Source organism: Monopterus albus, unplaced genomic scaffold (assembly GCF_001952655.1).
Source record: "Monopterus albus unplaced genomic scaffold, M_albus_1.0 scaffold408.1, whole genome shotgun sequence".
In the NCBI taxonomy this organism is placed as follows: Eukaryota; Metazoa; Chordata; class Actinopteri; order Synbranchiformes; family Synbranchidae; genus Monopterus; species Monopterus albus.
In genome coordinates, this window is record NW_018128288.1 from 79,371 (window position 1) to 104,129 (window position 24,759).

Below are 24,759 nucleotides of genomic sequence, written 5' to 3' on the forward strand. Positions count from 1 at the left end.
GGCGGCTAACCTCCTCATTACAAAAGTAACAAAATCCTGAAGCTCAAGAATTACCAGATGCTTGATCAAGAAACAGTCTGGCATATAAGCTGCTGTGAATCCACAGCTTGTCATTTTACTCCCTCTTCTCAGCAGAGATTAGGCAAACAAGGTCTGTTAGCTTATGAGTTTTGTAGGTGGATCTTGTTGTCTTTGGTTAGAGCCTAGCTAGCTGTTTCCTCATTTCCAGCCTTTATGCTACAGTAAGCTAAGCTAACCAGCTGCTGGCAGTTGTTTTATATTTACTCATCTAACTTATTTCCCAAAAGCATCAGATTACACTGGAATTCCTTAAAGAGCTGGAACTGGCTCAGTGATCCGGCCTCGTTTCCGTTCATGTATTGCATTTTTAACATTAAACAAATTGTTTGAAAAGCCTTCATCAGAGAACTTTCATATTAAAGAGCATGTAATTCCCTGCATCAGACAAAAATAGTCAGTAGTGACATGATGAGGTTTGTACCTCCAACTAGTAATGTTCCACAGTGTCTAGAGAACAGTGTGTCTACAAGCAGCTTTACTATAAATAGCTCTGGGACACTGGCTTGTTGGTGCCATCTGGTGTCCACTGGAAGTACAACGGGCATCAGCAACCTGAAGCTGCACACACTAAGTTGGTGGAGTGTGAGAGCTGGAGCTGAAAGAGTTGTTCATGTTAGTGTTTAAACAGTTCCTGGATGTCACAGTTCATAAGAGGCAGGGGCACTTGAATGAGCCTGAACTACAGACTGAATTTGTCCCACATGAAAACTGTGTGGTGGCCCAAGGGAACCAGGAGTAGTTACACTGTAGAAGCCTTTTTAAAATGACATTTTCCAGAGCAAAAGCCCCTGGCCACTTTTCAGAATCCTTCTTGCCTGTACAATCATCTCATTCACTCCCTGTTCTTGCAAGCTGTTAAGCTCATATTGGCCATACTGATCTGAACTACGTTTATCCCCATTACAAGTATTTTTAGTCCTGTAATTTGCACATCTTAAACTGTTTTCCTCCTGGAAGGTGAACATGTTGGATTTCATATCAGATCCCTTGTGTTTCAAATAACATGGATTTTTCAGCTTTTTGTTATTTGTTAACAGAGGACTTGTGTTATGGGCCTTTGAAAGGAGATTTTCATGGATTAGAGTGTTGAATACATGTCCCATATCTTAATGGCTGTGAGAACACTTTCCAGGCATCATTGTCTGTAAAGACATTTTATTTTTAAGCATCCTCACTTTTCACTGCCTTTGTATTGAGCTGGTGTATGTTCCTTGTTATTTTGAGCCACAATAAGTGAATGCTAGCTTTGGGTTTAATTTAGTTTTGATTTCTGCAGACGTTTGGGCCGTAGTTATTGTTGGATACAGTACTAACCACTCCGACCCTAGAAGCCGCTGCCATGTATTTTGTACAGTGATTTATTATAAGTGCTTCCTTATTTTCCAAAGTAAAGGAACAGATCCATTTGTCTCTTCTGTCTCCTTATTATGACAGTTGGCAGCTGGTCCCTGTTTGTCTGTTGTTCCTCTTTTTTTACTCCTTTCCCCTTCCCATCCTTACACCCCATCCCTCTGTTCCTCCTTTCATCCTCCATCACTGTCCTGTCACCCCTCCTCCCACCCCCGGGCGCCCTGGACGCCCTGCCAGCAGTGTGGTTTTGTGGTCCAACCTCTGAAGCAGATGTTGTGTTTGGTGTATCCGTGTGAAGCACAGAAATGTTCTGCCTGTCTTTTGTGGCACTGACATCACCCCCAACCTGCTCACATGTTTATCCTATACCTGAGTCATGAGCTCTAAATGTGGATGAGCTGAACTTCTGTTGACACTCCTGAAAACTTTTAAACCTTTCTTTTGTTATTTCCAGGTTGATCCGTGCGACAAAGCCTTCCGAAAACACAGTTATTCTAGCCGTTGTGCCGCAAAAGTGAGTTTGATTTTTTTTTTTCTTTTAAGCTGCAGTCTTTCATAAAGGTGTGGACCACTACAAGGATGTTGACTGTGGTTGCAAATGATAATAATCCTCCTGTCATTGTGTAGACCGCCTGACCAGGATGAGCCATCTGTTCTTCCTCTCCTCTGTGCTGGATTTAGCAGAGTACGTCCAACAACTTGCTTTAGCTTGTGACTATTTATAACAGCCTGAATGTGTTTTTGCTGGTTTTGAAAGAGGCACTTACTGGATCAACGTTTGATGGTGTGAAACTGATATAGGAGGTTGCAAAACAAGTTGGTACTAACTGAATCGTGACTCACTCATTTTCCACTCTTGTCTCTTACACTCCTTCAAATTCTACTTAACCTTGTTTGTCCTGCAGAGGTTTGTGGAGAACAGCAGTGTGTCAGCCTGCTACAATGAGCTCATACAGATTGAACATGGAGAGGTGCGCTGCCAGTTCAAACTCAGGTACATGTAGTTCTACATACAGGCGGTGACAAATGAAAGGAAAACCTTGAACAAATGAGTGGCCTCCTCCAGGATGACAGGGCTGCTATCCATAGGGTGAAAGGTGTCAGTGACTGGTTTGTTGAAGATGAATATGATGTGAATCAGACGCTGTGGCCTTCCCAGTCACCAGGTCTCAGCCCAGTTGAATAGCGATGGGAGATGGGAGCGTCTCCGCCACTGTTATCAAAACACCACATGAGGGAACATCTGCTTGAAAAATGGTGTTCATCCCTCCAGTAGAGTTCAGAGACTTGGAGAGTCAGTGCCAAGGTGGAGCTGTTCTGGTGGCACACTTTATGTTGGCTGTCCTTTCATTCGTCACCTGTCTGTAGATACGTGTACAGATAGATCTACGAAGTGGTGTCGGTACTGAAGTTAATCACCCTGAGTTACTGCGGCTTATATCATCCACAGGGCTTGTAACTCCATCTTCACTGCTTTGGAGCAGTGTCAAGAGGCTGTGGAGATCACCAGTGAGGACCACATAATACAGGTAGCACACACATGCATTCAAAGTGAGAAGGAACTAAACCACGAACCTTTTCTATGAAGCATAAGGTGGCGATATTTTATTTTTTCTTCAAATCCAATTAAATGGCCAAAACCAATAGTGTCTTGGTCTGTCTCTCCATAATCTTTACACTCACTAAGCACTTTATTTACCTGTACAATTGAGTGCAATCCAGTATAAACAGCCCTGACACCACATCTGTCTTTATCAGTTATATGTTTATTATTGAGGCCATAGTTTTATTGGACTGCATTATATTCAGAGGGGCTTCTCATATGTACTGTATGTAAACTGGGGAGACAAATTTTAAAGAGAAAACATTTCTGAACAGTGCATTTCTTTTTGGTTATAGCTGGCTGCAAATATGATGAACAGGATTTACAACAGTGGGGTGCTGTATGTGGGATCAAATAGAAGTTAACCACAGAATTTACTGTAATGAAGAAACGTGTCACGAATAAAATAACATATAGAATATTACATTGCCATATTTTAACTCAAACCCTTTCCTGTTTTCGTCCCAGTATGTGAACCCAGCGTTCGAGCGGATGATGGGCTACTACAAGGGGGAGCTGATTGGGAAAGAACTGACTGAGCTACCCAAGAGTGACAAGAACAGAGCTGACCTGCTGGACACCATCAACACCTGTATCAAAAAAGGGAAGGTCCGTCACTCCTCCATCTGTGAGATTTCAGATCTCTGTTTCCCAGCCTGACTGTTCTGTTGTCTCTGAAGGAATGGCAGGGCATTTACTATGCCAGAAAGAAGTCAGGCGACAGTATACAGCAGCATGTGAAGATAACACCTGTCATTGGCCAAGGAGGGTGAGATAACAACCCACTGTGATCACATGCTGTAGATTTCCAGAAATCACTGACAGATGCTTCTCTTGCTCTCTGCAGGAAGATTCGACATTTCGTAGCCATCAAGAGGCCTCACATTGACAACAACAATCAGGTGAGTTAGATAATACATCACCTACTTTTTCTTTTTGTTGAAGAAATGAAATTCTCTGCTCAGCGTCTAATAAAATCTACATTCCCCCTGAGAGCAGTAGAGGTCAAACAAGAGCTTTGACAATCAAGATTGGCAATATTCTGGTGAAACTTCAAACCTGGAGTGCCCTTTATTTACCTGAACTTTCTACCTAAAATGATTAGCTTCTTCACATTAGTAGAACTTTAAAACTTTAAACCTCTTATTCTCAAATCTGCTCAAATTGCTGATTTGCAGGCTCAGATGATGAACCCGTACATTCCCACTAGCAGCTGTTTGGAGAAAGAAAATGCTTCTACAGAATTTAATTTACAAAAAGCCTTTGACTAAAATAAGCTCACTTTTGCAGATCACAGTGTAATTGGTTCTGCAGCAGTCCTAATGCTACAGTATAGACTGGCCCAGTCAAGCCTGGTGGAGAAATGAATGAGTCTAAACTGGCAGAAAGTTGTCCATAAATACTTTAAATGAATTGTAGGCTAAAGTGTCAGATTCAACTATGCCAGCGGAGCATGTAGCCTCACAGGCTGCCAGCTCTGAGCAGTGTGCACGGGTTCCAGGCCAATAACATCATACTATGCTAAGATACCGCTAGGCACCAGGATCCCCCCATTAAGGGCTGGCAGCCAGGCACCAGGTCTATTTATACCTGGAGCAAAGCCGCACAGGGACCGGCTTTAGCTCACTGCTCTCTTTCATCATGTGTACATAAGGTGAGTCGGCTGCTGGCATCTGCCTGCTGAAGCCAAATGGCATCTATTCCTGCTTTCTGGGATTGGGAATCTTCAGCATGGCAGTGACTGATCCCATTCTCGAAATCATGGAAGTCATCCCTCCCAACTAAGCTGTGCAGTGTCAGTCTGAATGGTATTACCAGGCCATGCATTTCCTGACTTCATTTTTACCACACGTTATAGCAGAGAACTGATGGGGGAAGTGGGAACAAAAAGTTTAGTACTTAACATTTTAAACAAAATCATTTCGTGATGTTCTGCATCTTCGCTGAGACACCAATGTCCATCTGACAACCCACGGCCTCAGAGGCCCCTTCAGGATACCACCGATTTGATACTGTATCCTCGCCTCATACATTTTCCTTTGAGCTCTTCAAACCCCACATTATTCCGAATCTTTTCCCGCCCAAACGTTTGGCTGTGGGCTGCGGTTTCCATGTCTCTGCGGCGTTTAGCTAACAGTGCTGCACCGCAGACTTACAACAGGTTTGGGGTCAGTTTTGTTTCTTTCCCTCTCAGTTAAGGGTCATCATACTCAGCTGTTTACCCGCTTTGGTCAAGTTAAGCCAATAGATGTTTCTTAAATGTCTGTTTGTGCTTTCCAGCCCAAGAAGCCCATTAAGATGCAAACAGCTAAATCTGGCAACCCTGTATGTCATTAGATGTGTTTATACTGTCTTAATCCTATTTGCTCAGTATGGGGTGCACTGGAGACCTGAGAGCAAGCGACCTAGAAACATGGGTCCTAAAAAGAAAATTTAATTGACAAACATTTCTGGAACCCGTTTTCTTCATATCAAGCATCAGCATTACATGAAAGTGCATGATGCACTGTCAGCGGTGTGTAAAGGCGCAGTGTGTCACTGGGTGAGGACAAGCTTGTGTAACCGATTAGAGGCTCTACAGTACATATCCATGTCCACATAGCCTCAGTGTGACTAACAGGATGTACTGTACAAGCTGTGGCCTGCATGAAAATATATTACTATAAACATGAGGAAGTGTGCTGTGAAGTTCAGTTACAGCAAATGTAGCTCAAAACCAGCATATTAAAATGTGTGTTCTTTATATTTTATCACATTTAAGGATCATTCTTATTGTGAATATTAAGCTGCCATTTAATTTTGAAGAGTTTTTTTATTGGATGATGTATAATATTTCATGTCATCCGAAAATATCTCAGAATGAGAGAGATATTTCACAAATTGGCATTTGGTCTCCGTATCTAATGTTCTGTTTTGGGGCTGAGTTCCTCACTAATGATGCAGCAGATTCTTTTGACTAATGTTTCAGCGGCAGTGCACTTTTAAACGGTTGGCCAGAAACCTGCATAACATAAAAAGCTGTCAGCATCCAGACATGATATGTAGAAAAACTGGTTTCTGAACTGTCTTTGGAAACTATTCCAGGAATGCACAGGGCTCACTGAATGCTGTTTCACCTTTCTTCTCCATTTGACCAACAGATTTTAGGGACATTTGTTTATCTATAGTTCATAGGTATTAAGAGTATCTTTGTTTGCAGTTTTTTCTATGTACTAATATCATTTATAATAAAATTAACACTTAAATAAATTAAAATGTATATGATTTAAAGGTAACTTCACTGAACTGCCTGAATTCTAAATTTATTCTAAAGCTGAGTGGGCAGCTGCTACTTTTTAAGCCAAATCAGCTCTGTTTTAATTTTCCACCACGATTAGATCAAGGGTAAGTTCAGACCTGCTGAAGTGACTCAAATCAGTTTTTCCCTCCCAGTGACTCAGACCTGATGTTTCCACAGCAGTGTGAACAAACTAAATCAGATGGTTTCAGATCAGTTGCGTATGTGCTCCTAGACCCGATTCCTCTCCGACCTCTGGCTGTGTGAGCGCTGTCAGAACAGTCAGATCAGAATCCATGTGGTTGTTTTAACGCCTCCTCCTCTGCACATACAGCCTGTCGTCGTCATTCAACGTCGGCCCCTCGCAGACCGGTAACAATAAACATGGAGTAGAGGGATGACAGTGATGGTGTCAGTGGAGAGACCAGGATGTTTCACATGTGGTGGACGTTTATGGAGAAGCTTCTGATCAGGAAGGAACATATCGTAACCCAGCGGTTTGGGAGGAAACTGGGCCATTTAACCGTTCGCACACCCAACCTGGTTCTCTCATATGCATGTGGCTCACGTTTCAGTTAAATTTGTGCATCTGTGGCAGTTTAGGAGCTCAGCGGTGTTCACACCGGGACCAGGTACATGGCACTGACACACATGGACGGGAAGCAGCAACACATAAAGATCAGATCCGAACTTAGTGTCAGTTATTTGCTCAGTTTATAAAGACAGCAGGGTAGGAAAAAAGTAAATGTGGTTTTAGTCAGGGCTGGCCTGTAGCTTTCCTACCAAGTGTGTGCGTTACTGTGGTTTGGTCTGGGCTTTGCATTTTGCAGTTGCTTACAGAAAATATTACATACTGCTACACAGAAATAATCAATTTTTGTAAGTGACACAGATGTCAAAAAGTCAGATTCTGGTCTCATCTCAATTTAGGCCAAATATGTTTGAACTGTTTTTTGTAAGACATTTCTGTCTCTAGCGTTACATTCAGTTACTTTTACTCTTTTCATAACCGGCTTTACCAGGAAAAGGTTGTAACCTTACTTTCAGAGAATCATTCCACAGAGGTGGACATGCAGAGAATCTGGGTGGCGCATAAAGAGAAAATGAAGTGTTGAAATACCAAACATTTCAAAGTACTGTGTGTCTCCATGCACAGATTCAGTGTAATTTAAAACCTCTGTACCATTTTTAGCAGCATCACAGTAGTCTGTTGAGAGTGGAAGGAAAGATAAGTTCAAAGTCTAAAGAACATCGCATGGTTGGCTCACATTATGTCTTTAATCAACAGACATAATCATGCTAGCATGTTCCCTTTAAGGGGCAGGAAGTGAGGCTGATTATATTCCTCACAGTGAACCAGCTGTGACTCCTGGTTGTAGTCCAGACTTTAATCAGCTCCTACTGTCTGTCTGTCAGGTCCTCAAGTTGAACAAGGAGTGATCATTCTCAGTCAGGTAATGCACCTCAGCACATTTACAAGGTTGCCACAGCCTCTTAAGTGGACAGGTATATTTTCATGTCAAGATGTTTATCACAGTGATGGATAAATAAAGAGAAGCATGATTTTAGCTAAGCCCCAGTCTGTGACTCATGTGTGCTGATTAGAGTCACAGAGCTACTGAGCCTCAAAACTGGTAAAAGGTGCATGTAGTAAAAGGTTATTAGACAAATCAAAAATGTGCAGTATAATAAAGGCTGCATCAGTTAATCGAGGGTAAATATACACACGGACGGATGGGACGGATGGACTCCTGGACACAGACAGGCTAAAGTCCCCCCACCCCCCTCTTACATAGGACCTCACACAGACATGTTGTTTGTAGTCATTTTGTGTGTCTGTTTTTGTGTTGTCTCTTTTTATGGCCAGTTTTCATCTTATTGAAGTAATTTTGCCTCTTTTGTGGCCATTTACATCTCTTTATAATACATTTGTGTCCTTTTGTGATCATTTGTCAGTTCCTTGAAGTACTTTTGTGTATTACTTGGCCAATTTTACATGTTTTTAAAGAAACTGGTCATTTTTTTATTTCTTTAAAATAGTTTTGTACCTTTATATGCTCGTTTTTTTTGTGTTTTATTTGGTGGTTTTGTCTTTGTTATTATTTTGTGTCTTTTTACTGAGCTCTACAACTTTCAAAATAACTAACATGCTACTTCAAACAGAGGCACAGGCCCAGGGGCCCCCTGCCCTCTTGGGCCCCTGTGCCCAGTAGGCCTGTTTGGTAATCCATTCACGAATACAAGGAAATATAAAGTTCTAGGTACCATTTTCTAATAGGGCAACGTTTATAAGCTGTAACAAATGGCTCTATCTGCCAGTTATAAGACATATAAGTATTTATTTTTCACAAAAGCCGATGCTTACAGTGACTCTGTGACTCTGTGATAATACATAATAAACACAAACTAGCTTAAGAAGTGCTTCACTCATACATAATAGACACAAACTAGCTTAAGAAGTGCTTCACAAGGAATATCGTATAATGTCTTTGAAATAATTAGCTGAGACTCACCTACATCAGTGTAAAACTGTCGTTATGAATGTCTGTTACTTCCCTCTCTCTCCACAGAGTGCCATTCTCTGCGTCACAGAGACAGAAGGAAAGATTCAGTTGATGCCCGATCGCTCAGCTCCCGTGGTAGTGACGGTAAAATGTCTTATCCTTTTATTTCTGATTGATTGAATGGAGCTCTGGTTTGAGTAGAGGAGAAGCAGAAGATGCTGGCGAGAGAGGACGAGGGAATGGGAGTAATGTGAAATAACAAACGCGGGAACACAAAAGGAAAAACAGGGCGAGGAAAGGGATGAAGAATGGGGAAATGATTGGAGATAGAAAATCAGAGAATGAGTCACTGTGCTTGAACTAAAGAGATCCTACAGAGAGATGTCGTGGGCTGATGACATTACGTACATCCCCCCTCAGCTCAGCAGCTGCTGCTATTTTGAGTGCAGCTTCTCCTCTGCTCTGCCTGCTTCTTTCCTCTCTAATCAAACCAGTTTTTCTTTCTCACTACTTTCTTACTCCCCTAACTCCTACTCACCTTTCACCACTCTTAGATTAACGTTTTCTTTAAGCTCACATTTTCTTTATTCCCTCTCCTTTTTCTGCACTTTCTTGTCTTTCAGTAAACGGGCCCTGTGGTCTTGTTTCTGTTGCAGTAACAATGTTAATTAATAGACTATATGGGCTGTCAATCAGTGGGCCATACTGCGGTTATCACCATTATTATCTTCTTGATTGCAGCTCCCAGTTTACAGAATCGAAGATATTCCTCCGTTGCCAGGATTCACTCCATGACTATTGAGGCTCCCATCACCAAGGTATGGGCATTCAGCTGCTTTTCAAACCTAATGGTCCCACCCAGAACAACAAAAACTATACCAGTATGCTGTAGATTTATTCCTAGTGTTCCCTTGTTGTACACCTTTATATTGTATGGTATGTTTTCCATTTTAGCCTAGTAGTCAGATGTTTGTTTAGTATGATTTCGACATCAAACCACCACACACAGTATTTTCTACCAAGCAGTTGAGGAAATGAATGAAGGGTTAAAGCAAAGCCTTCTTCCATAGAAGTGCTTTTTGGAATTTGACACCCCTCAGTGCTGTAATACACAAATGTTTCTTCCAGTGTAAAAATCAGTCAGAGAGTTTCATATACTGGCTTTTCACCAGGAATTAACGTCTTCTATGGGCCATTACCAGCTTGTTTTGCATCACGCCATGCACGCAGGTTGATTTCAGCGCCGCCGTTGGGAAATGAGATTTGTTTGTTCAAATACTTGTCACTTTGAGTGTGTTGTTCCAGCACCACAAAGCCATTCAGTAGCCAGTCATTAGAGCTGTCTTTACTGCCTTAATGTGGTTTGACTGAGCCAATAATGGAGAGTTTGCCTCTTGTGACTGCTAATAGGCAGACATAACAGCTAATATGATATCCTGTTAGTGGGAAGATGTGACCGCTGCCTTGCTCCTCTTTTTCTGTTTGATATTTAAATGTATTTTCTTGCAAAGTAATTAGACAAATCTGTTCACACTTTAAAATGTTTTAGGACGTCCTGCTGATACGAAGATGCTGTAGACAAAAACATACCCCTCATCCAGTCCCATGTTCAGGAGTATTTGTGCTGTTGATGGTTAATTTCAGTACATTTCATAGTCATTTTTTTGATTAACTACTAAATGTGTTAACCCTGAAACGGGTCAAAGTGCTGATTATATGGTATTATAAGGTTAAACATGAATAATATTTCAATATTAAGTTAAAACTACATTCCAAAACAGTAACTGAGTCTTGAACTTAATTTGGCAAATGTAGTATTTTTTAAGGGGGTATGTTACTGAGTGTCACATTTAAAGGAAACATTCAGGCAGTGGATCGGGCTCCTCGATGACCCCACCGTCATGATGTTAAGGTCTGTGGGAGCAGATGATGCGAGCAACAGTAGATCAGGCTGTAGGCTGGACCACAGTCTGATAACACACAGTATTCACCATGTCAGCCTCCCGCTGCAGGACCCGTGATGCTCGTTTGAGAAGCAGCTTTATTTAACCGTTTTACCACAGACAGGATTTCTCCAACATCATATGCACAAAGAAAGGAGCACCCTGTTATGTCCTGTTCTGCTCTTTGTGCATTTGTTTGTACGTAGTGTCTGGTTTGCTTCAAAATGGAGCCTTTTCTTTTTTCTCTTTGCCAGGTAATAAACATCATCAATGCAGCGTGTCTGGTTTGCTTCAAAATAGAGCCTTTTCTTTTTTCTCTTCGCCAGGTAATAAACATCATCAATGCAGCCCAGGAGAACAGCCCGGTAACGGTGGCCGAGGCTCTGGACCGTGTGCTGGAGATCCTGAGAACCACTGAGCTCTACTCCCCTCAGCTCGCCTCCAAAGAAGATGACCCCCACACCAATGACCTGGTTGGGGGGCTCGTGAGTGTAAGAGGCAGTGTAGATACTTACTATATGCTCCTGAGTTCATTCATAAGTAACATTTTTAAAGTGCAATAAAAGTTTCTTACCTCATGCATTCTTTTTGAACCAAGACCTTTTTGGCTTTCAAACTCAAATCTGTATTTTTAGAAAGCAACAGAGTCTTGGTTTATTTTTTCTTTCTTTATTTCAAAGAAAAGTCTGGTAATTTCCTGTGTACAAATCCCAAGAGAGCCAGGCACAACAGTGACTCAGTCCTACTAATAAATGTGCGCATCAGAGCTGGATATACTGTATCTTATTGATATGTGCGCATGGAGCTTCACTGTGTCCAGAAGCTGTTGAACTGGATCAGTGGCCACACTGCTGCACTAGGAACATGTTCCTACATCAACATGAGCACACACACACTGTAGTTTAAGTCAGTCCCACATCCACTGTCCTGCTGCCACAAAAGCTCACTAGAGACCGAATGTGTTGTAGTCAACAACAAACATACTCCAGTCTGACTAAGGTTAGCTAGTGTCAAGGTATGTTAGGAGCCATTTTTAAAAATACTATTTTATATGTATGCATTGTTTGGTAAGATTTATATTCAAAAGAAACCAATGCTGGGAGAAAATGGGGAAGGAGCAAGAGACAGACAAACACATCTTTGGTTCTAGTGTCACTGTGGGATATTTTAAAGTAATAAAACAACCTGGTCCTCATTGTCCCATCCATAGTATTTGTCTTTTGCAGAAATGTTTTATTGCATAGGTTATTGAGTTCATATTCTTTTATATCTGTAATTAATTAACAGTTTGTTTTTATTTCTCTAGGATGGACTGAGGAGACTCTCTGGGAACGAATACGTCTTCTGCAAAAGTAAGTTTTAAAGAACCAGTAAGTTATCACATTACACCACTGGTGATTATAAAACAGTCTAATAATAGACTGTAATCATCTCCTCCCACGCCGTCTGTAGCTGATTACACCACCAGTTGGGCAGAGCTTTGTTAAGTGTTGTTACCAGACTTTGTGTACATCGTCCTGCTGCAAACAAAACTAACAGGAGAGTGAGAAAGATGCCATCCAAACCCTCATAGTTCTGAGAAGTCTAGTCAAGAATAAATGAAAACACCTGCGAGGCTAAACTCTGGGAATTTTATTTTAATATAATTAAAGTACCTTTTTACACTTTACACAGTATATGAGAATAAATCGGTCAGTAAAGAGCAAGCATGACATGAGAGTCTTATTAATCTTCTCATCTAACTCTCACCAAGAAAGCAAATCTCCAAAACGCTGAACAGTAGTGTAGTTTTTTTTTCTATTCAATGGGCTAAATTTGGAATCTGTCTACTACCAGTGAGACACACAGTGAAATTCCACAACTGAGTCACGTATCACAGTATGTAAATGGCCTCACTGTGTACGGCCCCTCATGGTTGTTGGTGAATTAAATCTTAAGACAGAAGAGTAAGTGCTATTTTACTGCCCTTGCAAAATAAGTGACAGAAAAAAATTTAATGAAATGATTTTGAAATGAGGATTTACCTTTCCTCAAAGTCAATTTAAATGAGTTAGGAGCAGGTCGGAGATTGTGGCCTCATCATTGCAGAGACTATGGAACCTGAGCTCTGCTGCCTTGAATCTTCCATCCATCCATCATTATCTATAGCCCTTATTCCTGAATAGGGTCACGGGGGTGCTGGAGCCTATCCCAGGTGACACTAGGCGAGAGGTGGGGTCCACCCTGGACAGGTCGCTGGTCTATCACAGTGCTGACATGTAGACAAATAACAACACTCACTCCTATGGGTTTCCTTTGGACTGTGGGAGGGAGCTGGAGTACCCAGAGAGAAACCATGCAGGCACAGGGAGAACATGCAGACTCAGCACAGAGGCCGGGTCAGCCAGGACTCGAACCCCGGAACCTTCTTGCTGTGAGGCAACAGCGCTGACCAGTGCTGACTGAGTCTTATGTTACGTTTCATGACGAAAGCAGACACACACAGTGTCCTTTCTGTGAATTATTCATCTGAGTTTGTTATGTCACAACAACAATTAGCAACAAGAGCACTTAACTTAGAGAAGATCTAAATTGAGTTAATTTTCTTTTTCATCAAGTTAAAAACAGAATCCTTACATCAGAGCTGCAGCTCCATCAGCGCCACAGTTCTTTAAACAATCCTATCACTCACTGACCCTTTTACCACAGTCTCAAAGGACCAGATTTTCAAAGTGAGACACTTGGCCCGTGTGTTTGCACATGAAGAGTATACAGATATTAGGGCCAAAATTATTGTTTATCTGTCAAATCGTGCTCAGGGCTCCCTCTTGGTTTGTCCCTTTTATGGTCAGCTCGCCTTAAACCATGTGTGTGCGTGCGTGTTTGCACACTTCTGCCTGTTTTCTAGATATGAGCCAGAGCCAGCTGGCCATCCCAGTCACTCTGAGCGACGTCCCCCCATACATCGCCGAGATGCTGAACGATGAGGAGCGCTGGGAATTCAACATCCTGGAGCTGGAGGCAGCTACACACAAGAGGTACAGCAATGGTGGAAACTGAAACAAGACACCAAAATGATCAGATGGCCCGTTTTAGTTGCTACTCATTCCAAATAGTTTTTACTTCAGCAGTTACTTGGATTATTACTGTATTACATTCTTTTGCATTCTCAAAACTGGAAGTTGATACTTTACTGCCCAAATGTTGAAGTTTTTTTCATCTATACTGAACGCAATGGAAGTGCAAACATTAAAAGGATAGCTCCGGATTTTTTTATGTTGGTTTTTGTCCAATTCAAACAAACAAGACAGTGTTTCAATGTTTGAAGATTAGTTGTTTAACCGTCTTCTTAGTCTTCATGCTAAGCTAAATGTCTCCTGGCTCTAGCTTCAGACTTGGCATACACACAAGAGAGGTCACGATCTTCCCACCGAACTCTTTGACAAGAAAGGAAATCAGAAAATCTGTTTCTCTCTAAATAAGGATCTAAATGATTCAGGTAAAGGCAGGAAGATAATCAGCCCTTAATCAAATTATACATGTGGGTAAAAAGAGAATTTAAAGTAGAAGCAGGAAGAAGGTAACAGACAAAGTACTCTTATCACTTAAGCACACAGTGTTCCTTCACCCAGTCCTTTGTGTGACCCCTGCAGACCGCTGACCTACCTCGGGCTAAAGATCTTCACAAGCTTCGGAGTGTGTGAGTTCTTGAACTGCTCGGAGGCCACGCTGCGCTCCTGGCTGCAGCTCATTGAGGCCAGCTACCACTCCTCCAACTCCTACCACAACTCCACGCACGCCGCAGATGTGCTGCATGCTACTGCCTACTTCCTACGCAAAGAGAAAGTCAAGGTTAGAAGCACACACATTTGAAGTCATAGAATACATGCACCTTCCCAAATCTTGCAGAGTCAGCAGAGTGACAGTGACAGGTGTCAGGGTATACTGACGATGATGAATGAGTCAATGATGAAGCATGAAGGAAACGACTGATAGCAGTCGGCTAATGCAAGTGTGCCCTTAGTTCACTGCCTGGACTCGTGTTATGTTCCATTTCTTGCTTCAGTCAGGTGGTGAAGTTTAATGTGAAACAGGCTTCGGATCTTCACTGCTGCCCTGACAGTTTATTCCATCTGCATTTAATGAAGTAAACATTTGTTTCTTTTACACTGGGTAATCAGGATAATCACCTTTATTTGGCCAAGTATTTGACACACACAAGGAATTTGTTTCTGGTACAGAACCGAGGCAGCCATCTGCGGCGCCAAGTCAACCGATGGCTCTGACTATCGGGGGCAACTTGGGGGTTCAGTGTCTTTCCCAAGGACACTTTGACACATACACTGCAGGTACCAAGATTCGAACCTCCAACCGGGAGACAACTGCTCTACCCACTGAACCACAGCCGCCCCCGAGATGTTACCCACTCACCCCAGCCATCCTGCGCAGCCTGGCCACGATGCCATTCTGCCATTGATAGGGCACATGAACACATGCTAACAATAACAAGGACTTTATGGCATGTTTAAGTACTGTATTCTACATTCTATCACTAGACATTAGTAGTAGTAGACTTATATTCATTCTACTAAAATATTAAACTTTTAATCATTTTAACTTCTGTTATCTATAGCACATAACATTTTTGTTTCAGTTATAGACATAAAACTGGGATACCTCCTCTGAGATTCCTGAAGCTCCTTCATTGAGGGACTTTTCTTATCTGAACCAAGGCTCTAAAGCTAGCGGGTGTTCTATAGACTGTGAAGCCCTTTGAGGCAAAGTTGTCAGTCTGGGCTATATAAATGAAACTGACTTGCCCTATAGTTTTGATCTAATAAAACATATGCAAAACATTCCTTATGTAACTCAAGAATCTGGCTTATGCACACTAACAAGGCACTGAGATCTGAAATATAACTCTGGCTTCTGCAAATTATACTTAGGGTTTCTGGAAATGAGCTTGTTTGGAAAACAGTAACACTGATTTGCAGGAAATGCAAAATACATTTATGTACACATGAATATACTGTATATATGTATATAAATATACAATGAATATAAAGACAAAACCTTTTGCCACTGTAACTGAGCAAAAACTAAAAGGAAGGTGTGGAAAGTAACTAATGTTGAGGTACTTGAACTTTATGTATTTCTGTTTTATCTTACTTATATTACTATAGTTTAACTTCAGTGCATTTCAGAGGTAAATATTATACTTTTTCTTCCACTGCACTTATCTGGCAAGGATAGTTGCTAATTACTGGGATTTACATGTTTTGTAAAACACTAAGCATTGTTAAATATTAAGCCAGTGGTTCCCAGCTACACAGAGTATGCACCAACTGGTGTAAACCAGCTACTTTATTGGCACTGTCATCCAGAACAGGCCCAATATTGTTAACAATGCATCCATTAGAGCAGTTCACTCTCTCTGCAGTGTGGCTCAGTTCTGACACCCTCTGTCTCTCATGTCTTATTCAGAGCAGTCTGGACCAGCTGGATGAGGTGGCATCGTTGATAGCAGCCACAGTGCATGATGTGGACCACCCAGGCAGGACCAACTCCTTCCTTTGTAATGCCGGTAGCGAACTGGCGATCCTCTACAACGACACAGCCGTGCTGGAGAGTCACCATGCAGCCCTCGCCTTCCAGCTCACTGTACGGGACAGCAAGAGCAACATCTTCAAGAACATCGACAGGTCTGTAGTATTGGTGATAGTGTTGTATCATCTCTACACTCAGCTGCAGTTATCCATTGGTGCACTGATCCAGAGCTTTCTTTATCCCTTCACTCCTGTCGCTGATGACAGGAATCAGTTCCGGTCACTGCGACAGGCCATCATCAACATGGTGCTGGCCACAGAGATGACAAGACACTTTGAGCACGTCAGCAAGTTTGTCAACAGCATCAACAAGCCAATGGGTGCCATAGAAGAGACCAGCACAACTGTAAGTGTGGGTGGGCTCTGTTTGTCACAGCCTGAGATTAAACATCAGCCTATTTTTCCTATAATTGCCTATTGACAGTAGTTATTAGACATAGTTGCAGATAATGGAAATTTACTGAGACAAAGTTGTATCAAAAAGACAGTGTGTCTCAGTAAGTGTGTATACGTATGTAAACCTGTGCCAACAATATGTACAGTATAGTGTGCCTGTATTATTTTTCTGTATATATACTGTAGATGCTTATATTTTTCCAGTCTTTCCTGCAGAGCATGAACAGTGACTGTGAGGGTCAGGCGAACATCAGGAACTCTCCAGAGAACCGTCTGCTGATAAAGAGAATGTTGATCAAGTGTGCGGACGTGGCCAACCCCTGCAGACCGCTCGAGCTCTGCATCGAGTGGGCTGGACGGATCTCAGAAGAGTATTTTGCACAGGTGTGGGGACAACGCTATCACAGTTCAGTTTATTTGAACTAATAAAATTTACGATTAAAACATGAAAGTCAGGAATAGAAGTGTGTGTGTCTTTTACCTTGAGTGTTACCATGAACTTTGCTGTTGTCACCTCACTGATCCGTGTTTGTGTTTGTGTGTGTTTGCCCTGCAGACAGATGAGGAGAAGAGACAAGGGCTGCCAGTGGTGATGCCAGTGTTTGACAGGAACACCTGCAGCGTGCCCAAGTCACAGATATCCTTCATAGACTACTTCATCACAGATATGTTTGATGCATGGGATGGTAAGAACTGCATTTATTGTGTAATCTGCTACTGTGCGTTTGTGTTTTCTCTATCCTGTGGTGTGTTCAGTGATTTTCTTTTCAGTGTCACTTCCATATAGGCTAGCATGTTCCTAAAAAAGCTCTGTACAGACTTGCTCTGGGGTCTGATTGTGTTAGTAAAAGGTCGGGGTTACAAAATCATACTTCTTTGAAAGTAAACACTGCAGCTTGTAAAGCAGCACCACCTGTTGTTCCAGAGAAAGTCATCTGCTTGATGAACTGTTTCTACTCTGCCCAGTGGCCTGGCATAGTTTGATGTCTCACCTCAAGTCTGCTTTTAATGAATAGCTTTTAGATTCCTTTTTTTACCTTGTTTACATATTAGTTTAGCTTGTTAGCATGCTAACATCTGCCAATTGCAACAAACTAAACGAGGCTGGTGGGAAACCCGTTGGTTTTGTATTTTATTTTTCAGGTTTATGTACAGGATTTATAAGACCGATCTAGAGACAAACATAGCAACCTAGCTATAGATGCTGTGGTATGTGGCATTGGTTTATGCTATACAAATAGACATCAAATAAATAAGTAAATTTAACAAATTTGTGGCAAACTACCCAAGACTTGTTGAGACATTTCACTAAAAAACAAAAATGTCAACCTGATTGTAGCACTAGAGTAAACGCTTCAGGTTAGCAGATCACTAAAGTCACAGCAATGTCTCCTCTCAGCACCATGAACATCTGCCCCCCAATGCCATCTTATAGTTTGAGTAAAAAACTAAATTTAGCAACCCCGTGGCAGCACTAGAGAGTCATTTAGACTGACTGAACTTCTAAATGTAGTTTGGAGAGATCCTTTGTTGCTACAGGAACAGGTACTAGCAGGTACCGTCTCTGGACATACCCAGTAACCTGTGTGTTTTCCAGTTAGGTAGAAATTGGACGAGCTTTTGAATCACTGCCCATGTTTCCAGTTTGTTCACGAAGAATGACTGAAACAAAGTGGCAGTTCAGTCAATGTAAAACAGAACCTCTTAAATTCAGATCCTCACCTCTGCCCTCCATTAATGCCTTTAATGACTTCCTCATTTTTATTGGCAAATTGTAGGATAGGGAAGTACAGGAAAGGGAGGAGGTGGCATTAAAAGAAGTGGGAAGTGATAGTATGCTGCTTGTAATTCCCCATTCCCACTGAATTTCCCTTTTAGTTTAGTCTCCCCAAGAGGGAACTTGTTTACTGTCAACAGAGCTCTGATGTCATGGAAAGATTCCAAATGCCACTGGGACAGAGAGAAGCTGCAAAGGCGTCAGGGGAGGGGGAAGTTGGGAAAATAGTAGAGGGGATGGGGATTTATGATCATTTGGTCTGGGGAGGGTCGAGCACTCGAGCAGAACTTCACTCGCACATAAACACAAAAACAGACATGAAGTCGATTTCAATTCACCAGGGTCACTGCCGGGTCACTGCCGGGTCACCATTAGTTCCAGAGCTCCGATGTGGGTCATCAGCGAGCCGGAAATGAAGATGTAAACAATGTGGGCTGAGGGGGTCTTACACTGAGAAAACACGTTCTGTAGACCAAAGCTGTGTGTGCAAGACCTTTGATCCCAGCAGTCCTTTTATGTGGGAGCAACATTACACAGTGTACATAACATTAGCCAGTGTACATGACCTAAGAACACACTATCACAGTCCCTCATACAAACACACATCTTCCTACCTAATAGTTCATGTGGAATGGTAACAGGAAGGGACTGAAAGCAGGTGTGTCTGCTCAGTTTGTTTGCTCTTGGTTTCCTGAAGAATTTTAATTTTTCAAGTCTGTGTCCAAATAATACCCACATGCCCATTTGTTTATTGAAAGAGTTGCTCGTTGCTGTAGTTGTTCCTCCTATCCATACTGATCAATGGACAAACAGAAGATGAATCGAATGTTCATCAAAACTATTCTGCGGTTTCAGCTGCTTTTCTGAAACAAGGCATTTTAAAATGCAGCCTTGAACCTTGAGAAACTCAGAAAGAACATAATTGTTAGTTGCAGCCCTGCAAAACTTCCTGACACTTATTTTATCTTTTGTTGCACCACAGTGGAGAAACATTGATGCAAATAGAGAATTTCATTTCTAATGTTACAAGACATTTGTTCTAAGTAAGACTGCTTTAAATTCTTATACCATTGTAAAAACCATCAGCCCCAAAGACATTATATAGAACATGTTGCATGCATTTTTCTGTGTTGTCAAAATGTGGTTGCCTACATTACCGACTCACTTCAGATGCTGACAGTTGTTGTGTTATGCTAATAGCAGCTAACGTAGGTTGGGGCCTCTGGCCTGGTCTGGTAAACACCACACCCCCATATGTTTTATTTCTAACATGCAGTCTTCTGTGCCAACCAACGATGACTCAAGTGAGTCACCCAAAACTATTTCAGTGTGTTTCATGTGAGTATACTCAGGTCTATTTTTATTGGCATAGTCCAATATCACAAACCACAGATTTGCCTCATGGGGCTTGACAGTCTGTACAACATACGATACCCTCTGTCCTTAGACCCTTGAAACAGATAAGCACCCCCCACAAACACACACATGCACATATTTAATGGAAAAAAAGTGGAAGAAACATCAGGAAGCAACAGAGGAGGGATCCTTCTTCCTGGACAGAGAGATGTTCAATAGATGTTGCATGTACAGAATAAATCAACATAACAGATTAACAGTCAGAATGACAATTGTATATTGTACATACAGTATATGAAGAACACTGTATAAACACGTAATAGGAACATAATCCTGGAGGACGAGCCTAAACTTTTAATCATTCCAATCTATGTCCATGTTTTGTACCTCAACTCTTCCGTGTCTCCTCGCAGCCTTCGCCAACCTACCTGGTCTCATGGAGCACCTGTCGGAGAATTACAAGTACTGGAAAAGCTTGGACGAGATGAAGTGTAAGAGCCTGCGTCCTCCCCCTCCTTCTTGACACTCCTCTCATATACTGCTATGAGCTGGGTGTAGACAGCAAACAGACAGTGGCAGAGTTCTTCCAGTCACCCCTGGACATGGCTCGAAGTTGTCAGGAACTCTGAGAGCAGACATCACTGTTTCCTTCTCAAATCACAGCCTCTTTTCTTGTGAAGTTCAAGCTGGAGGTGGTGTCCTGCCAGTGGAGAACAGGTTGTCATTTGAGGCCTCTGTCGACTCCCTGTTGCCACTTTATGGCCTGGTTAACTATTCCTAATAGAACTTCTATGAACTGTGCGGACCTCATGGCTCACCTGACAATCTGTACCATACAGTTTAACACACGAGACACCTGCACTTTAGTCAGTTGAGATGTTTTCATACTGAGATCCTTCTTGCTTTATTTTGTCTTCACAGTTTTTTCTGTTCAGATTTTCTTAATCCTTTCATTCTACATCTGTATCTTGCTGTAAAAACCCTGGTGAATGAGATGGCATCCGAAGATAGAGGCACTGTCTGAAAGAGGTTTGTTCTCGCTTGTTTGTGAATGTGTGTATTCAGAAGTTCCTTTTCAAATTGCACTTTATGAAGGTGCTCAGCTGGAAGTGTTCGTTCTGATGAACTGTGGCCAGCAGTATGAAACACACTCACCTGGGACCAATTCTTAACAGTCAGAGGCCCCTATTGACATGTTGGAGAGCTCCTGAGACAGAGAAGCACCAGGGTCTGGTCAGAAGGGAGAAACCAGCCAGCACACAGGTTTTCTAAATATTCAGAGGTGGCATCAAAGAAGGGCTGTTTTTGTGATCACTGCTGGATTTAAAGATCTTGTAGCTACATAACAGGTGGTGAAATATGTCACCCAAAAATCTGTTATGGTCATTTCCTCTACATTATGGCATTTTGTGCACTGTGGAAGCAGCCAATGGAGAGCTTTGTTAGAACAAATACATTAGGAGAACTGCACTGTATCAGAGCTGTTTAGGTTAGATGCGATATGTTCTTCAAACAGTGAAAAATATGAAATGTTAAACACATAGCTTTGTGACACTAACTGTAGACATTTGCATCCAAAACAGCGAGTATCTGAACAATATAAGCTTTCTATGTGAAGCTACACTGACTGTTGTATGATGCACAAACATGTTTAGAGGTGAAAATAGGCCTCACAGTGGCCTGACAAGTGTACGTAGGAGCCCCTGATCCGTGTTTGGATCCTGTCCACTGTTCGTAACACCCATCAGCTCTGGCTCTCACATGAGTTTTGTTAAACCAGTTTTTACTGTATCTCAAAATCCCACTAACACAATTCACCTTGCAGTTGTATAACTGTTTTTAGGAGATTTTTCCATTTTTTAAATTGAAAGTATAACACAGAGATTTGTATAATGTGCCTGCCCTCTGGTGGCGTTTTAGAAGTGGTGCATGAGAGGGAGGGTGATGAGGAGAGACTGGGAATAGAAAGAGATGAGATAAGATCCTTTATTGTCATTGTAACACGTACAACGAAATTTTTAGAATGACCTCCGGTTGGTACAGCAATAGAAAAAACATAACATATGAAATAAGACCGTATAGAAAAAAATCACAGCTAAAAAAATGAAATGCACAACAGACCTCCCAGCATTTATAAACAAACTATTGGCTTTAATATTTGGCAGCTGAACCAGTGTCAGTATTATAATTCTTTTAGACTGAGCCTGTATTTTTCGGAGCACTTTACCTTTAATTTTTGAACACGTGAACAGTGAAGGTGGAACTGAGAAGTACTCTTGTCACATGTAACCATTTGAAATGAGTTTATAACATGGGGAAAATTTGAAGAAAATTGGATTTTCAGATATTTAGAAAATACTGCTTTGGTGAAATTGTGTATTTTCATTATTACGTATTACCAGTTCTTGTCCCAAGGCTCCATCTGAGGTAGGAGGTCATGTTGTTGTGTGTGTGCACAGTATGTGCATGTCCACATTACACTATTAACCAAAGGCACAAAGAGCCCTTTACAGGTGCCTTATTTCTGGTCATCTTACAGAAACAAAAGTATTCTCTGACTGAAATAGATCCTCCTCTACTCCTAAAGAAAAAATATTCACAAGAAAAGCCATATATGTTTTAGGAATGTTAAATACCTGACCTCTGATATGTTGTGTTACAGTCTGTGCTACAGTTTTGAGTTGGCTTGTTGTCCTGCCACATGACATTTTAATCTGTTTTGTACTTTTGAGGATTTTTAAAGACAGAAACTGAGTCAGGTGAAGTCGGATCAAATGTGAATTCCACCATTGGTTGTCAGTTATGGTTTCAGTTCACTTTAAAGAGATGTAACTGGTTACGTCCATGTTCAGCGTACTCATGACGATATGTAGTCATTTCAGTAATATCAAGGTCTTAATCCACGCCTTAATCTTGTCTCACTGTTTAGATGCTATTGCTGCAATACACTGTAAACAACTAATGTAACTGCTGTTCTTGTAAATTTATCATTTCTGCTTTGCATTTACATATTTTGCTTATGTGACTTTTGTTATATGTTGTGGGGGTAATTCCAAAATCTCTTAAACAAAATTTTTATTTATTTATTTTTTTTACAGTGACTTGAAATGTGGCTCCACTGCCGACTGTTTCAGAATGGCGAGTACTGATCATGAAAAGATATTTTGCTAAATTTCTACTCACAAAAAGTGTAAATATTTTATATTTGCATGTCAGAGGAACAGGCCTTCTCTGTGAGCAGCAATGACTGGAATGTGAAGATATGACAGCCAGTCACTTAACGCCTCACTATGAAGCTGAGGCAAAACCAGATTGTATAACCGCTTGTTGATAAGCCATCTTCACTTACAGCAATTTCCTCTTCTTCATCTGTGGCAGCGATGGCCATGGCTCCAATGTGCTGCAACATGCCATTTCTGGGTTTTGTATAATTTAACAGAACAATTGTGATATTGTTGTATATGCTACAAATTATTTTTCACAGAAGAAACGTTATTATTGGCCGTGAGAATTGTAAAGAGTGTTTTTGAAAGATCTTACTGCTTCACACATATTAACAAAGGCTTTCTGTCAGTCACAAAAAAATTGTTTGTTTGAAAAGTTTAATGTATTTTGCGCTTTGGATTCTGATATCTTATTTTGCTGTTTTTTTTTGTCAAATAAAATGTATTGTAAGACAATTAAAGCTTTATTTAAATATGAATTTGTTGCATAAATGGCAGCAGCAAAATGAACCCCTTTACATGCACCCCCATCACTCTGAACAAGCTCAAAAATAATGCATGCAAAATAAAAATATTACTGTTCCACCCTTTTGATTACACTCATAACCATGGTCTCATTTGAAATGCGGCTATATAAATTGTACAACCAAAAAGTCCAAATGAGTAGGCTATAAGTTATAAGTTACAGTGGCACTAAAATGGTAGAATAGTAGTTTTTAAACATTATAAAATGGCATTTAAGGTCTGTAGTAGCCTATTAGCTATTGGCTGGTAAATACTGTGGAGTACTATACACATCTAATCTAGTTCTCTATAAAAGCAGCTGATATATATATATAATTTAGGACTATATGTAAGTATATCTATCTAGTGTTATCTAACTATGTAATTTACCTATTTCTCTATGTATCTTACTGTCTAGCTATCTATTGATCTATCTCTCTAGCTACAGTGATTCTCCACTAGATACACAATCTGCTGCAACACTACTAACTCTCAAACCAACCTGCTCTGCAAAGACAAATTCAAATGAACGCCACTAAATAGACATATCCTATCTCTGAACACACTCTAGCTCGCAAAGTGATTCACATGACAAACCGAACCAATCAGCTGATTTGTATGACGTCCGAGGCACTCGTCACGTGACCAAAATATGCCTCGGCACAGCTTCGTGAACTACCGTGCCTTGAATAGGTAAATTGGCCAGCTGTCGCTATTGCTGATGAAGATAGCCAAGTAGCATTAATGTACGAACATCACTAGTGGAAATTGTATTAGCTCGCTAGCTTGTGCGCAAACATTCTCGCTTTGCCATCTAGCTTAGCTTGCTAACCTTAACACTGCACCTGGGGTGAGTAATGCTCGATATGCTGTTTGCTGTGTCTTTTCGTAGTTTAACTTTGTTGGAGGATGCATGCGTGTAGGTGTTTTGGTTGGTTGTACGGTGGGTACGGAAAGTATTCAGACCCCCTTAAAATTTTCCACTCTTTGTTATATTGCAGCCATATGCTAAAATCATTTAAGTTCATTTTTTCCCTCATTAATGTACACACAGCACCCCATATTGACAGAAAAACACAGAATTTTTGACATTTTTGCAGATTTATTAAAAAAGAAAAACTGAAATATCACATGGTCATAAGTATTCAGACCCTTTGCT

The 24,759-nt window shown here is 41.2% G+C and overlaps 1 protein-coding gene across 1 annotated transcript in view; it reads left to right on the forward strand.

Moving 5' to 3' along the window:
* The window catches only part of pde8b (phosphodiesterase 8B), a 42,087-nt gene extending 18,578 nt beyond the window's left edge, over nucleotides 1–23,509 (forward strand). The window contains exons 4-23 of the mRNA XM_020586466.1: nucleotides 1,886–1,945; nucleotides 2,059–2,116; nucleotides 2,337–2,425; nucleotides 2,882–2,960; nucleotides 3,503–3,643; nucleotides 3,715–3,803; nucleotides 3,882–3,940; nucleotides 4,631–4,649; nucleotides 7,746–7,765; nucleotides 8,882–8,959; nucleotides 9,557–9,633; nucleotides 11,085–11,249; nucleotides 12,065–12,110; nucleotides 13,646–13,775; nucleotides 14,391–14,589; nucleotides 16,222–16,439; nucleotides 16,551–16,689; nucleotides 16,956–17,123; nucleotides 17,296–17,425; nucleotides 20,286–23,509. Coding sequence (XP_020442122.1) covers nucleotides 1,886–1,945; nucleotides 2,059–2,116; nucleotides 2,337–2,425; nucleotides 2,882–2,960; nucleotides 3,503–3,643; nucleotides 3,715–3,803; nucleotides 3,882–3,940; nucleotides 4,631–4,649; nucleotides 7,746–7,765; nucleotides 8,882–8,959; nucleotides 9,557–9,633; nucleotides 11,085–11,249; nucleotides 12,065–12,110; nucleotides 13,646–13,775; nucleotides 14,391–14,589; nucleotides 16,222–16,439; nucleotides 16,551–16,689; nucleotides 16,956–17,123; nucleotides 17,296–17,425; nucleotides 20,286–20,395 — 2,074 coding nt within the window. The 3' untranslated portion in view covers nucleotides 20,396–23,509. The remainder of the gene's footprint in view (nucleotides 1–1,885; nucleotides 1,946–2,058; nucleotides 2,117–2,336; nucleotides 2,426–2,881; nucleotides 2,961–3,502; nucleotides 3,644–3,714; nucleotides 3,804–3,881; nucleotides 3,941–4,630; nucleotides 4,650–7,745; nucleotides 7,766–8,881; nucleotides 8,960–9,556; nucleotides 9,634–11,084; nucleotides 11,250–12,064; nucleotides 12,111–13,645; nucleotides 13,776–14,390; nucleotides 14,590–16,221; nucleotides 16,440–16,550; nucleotides 16,690–16,955; nucleotides 17,124–17,295; nucleotides 17,426–20,285) is intronic.
* The last annotated feature ends 1,250 nt before the right edge of the window (nucleotides 23,510–24,759 follow it).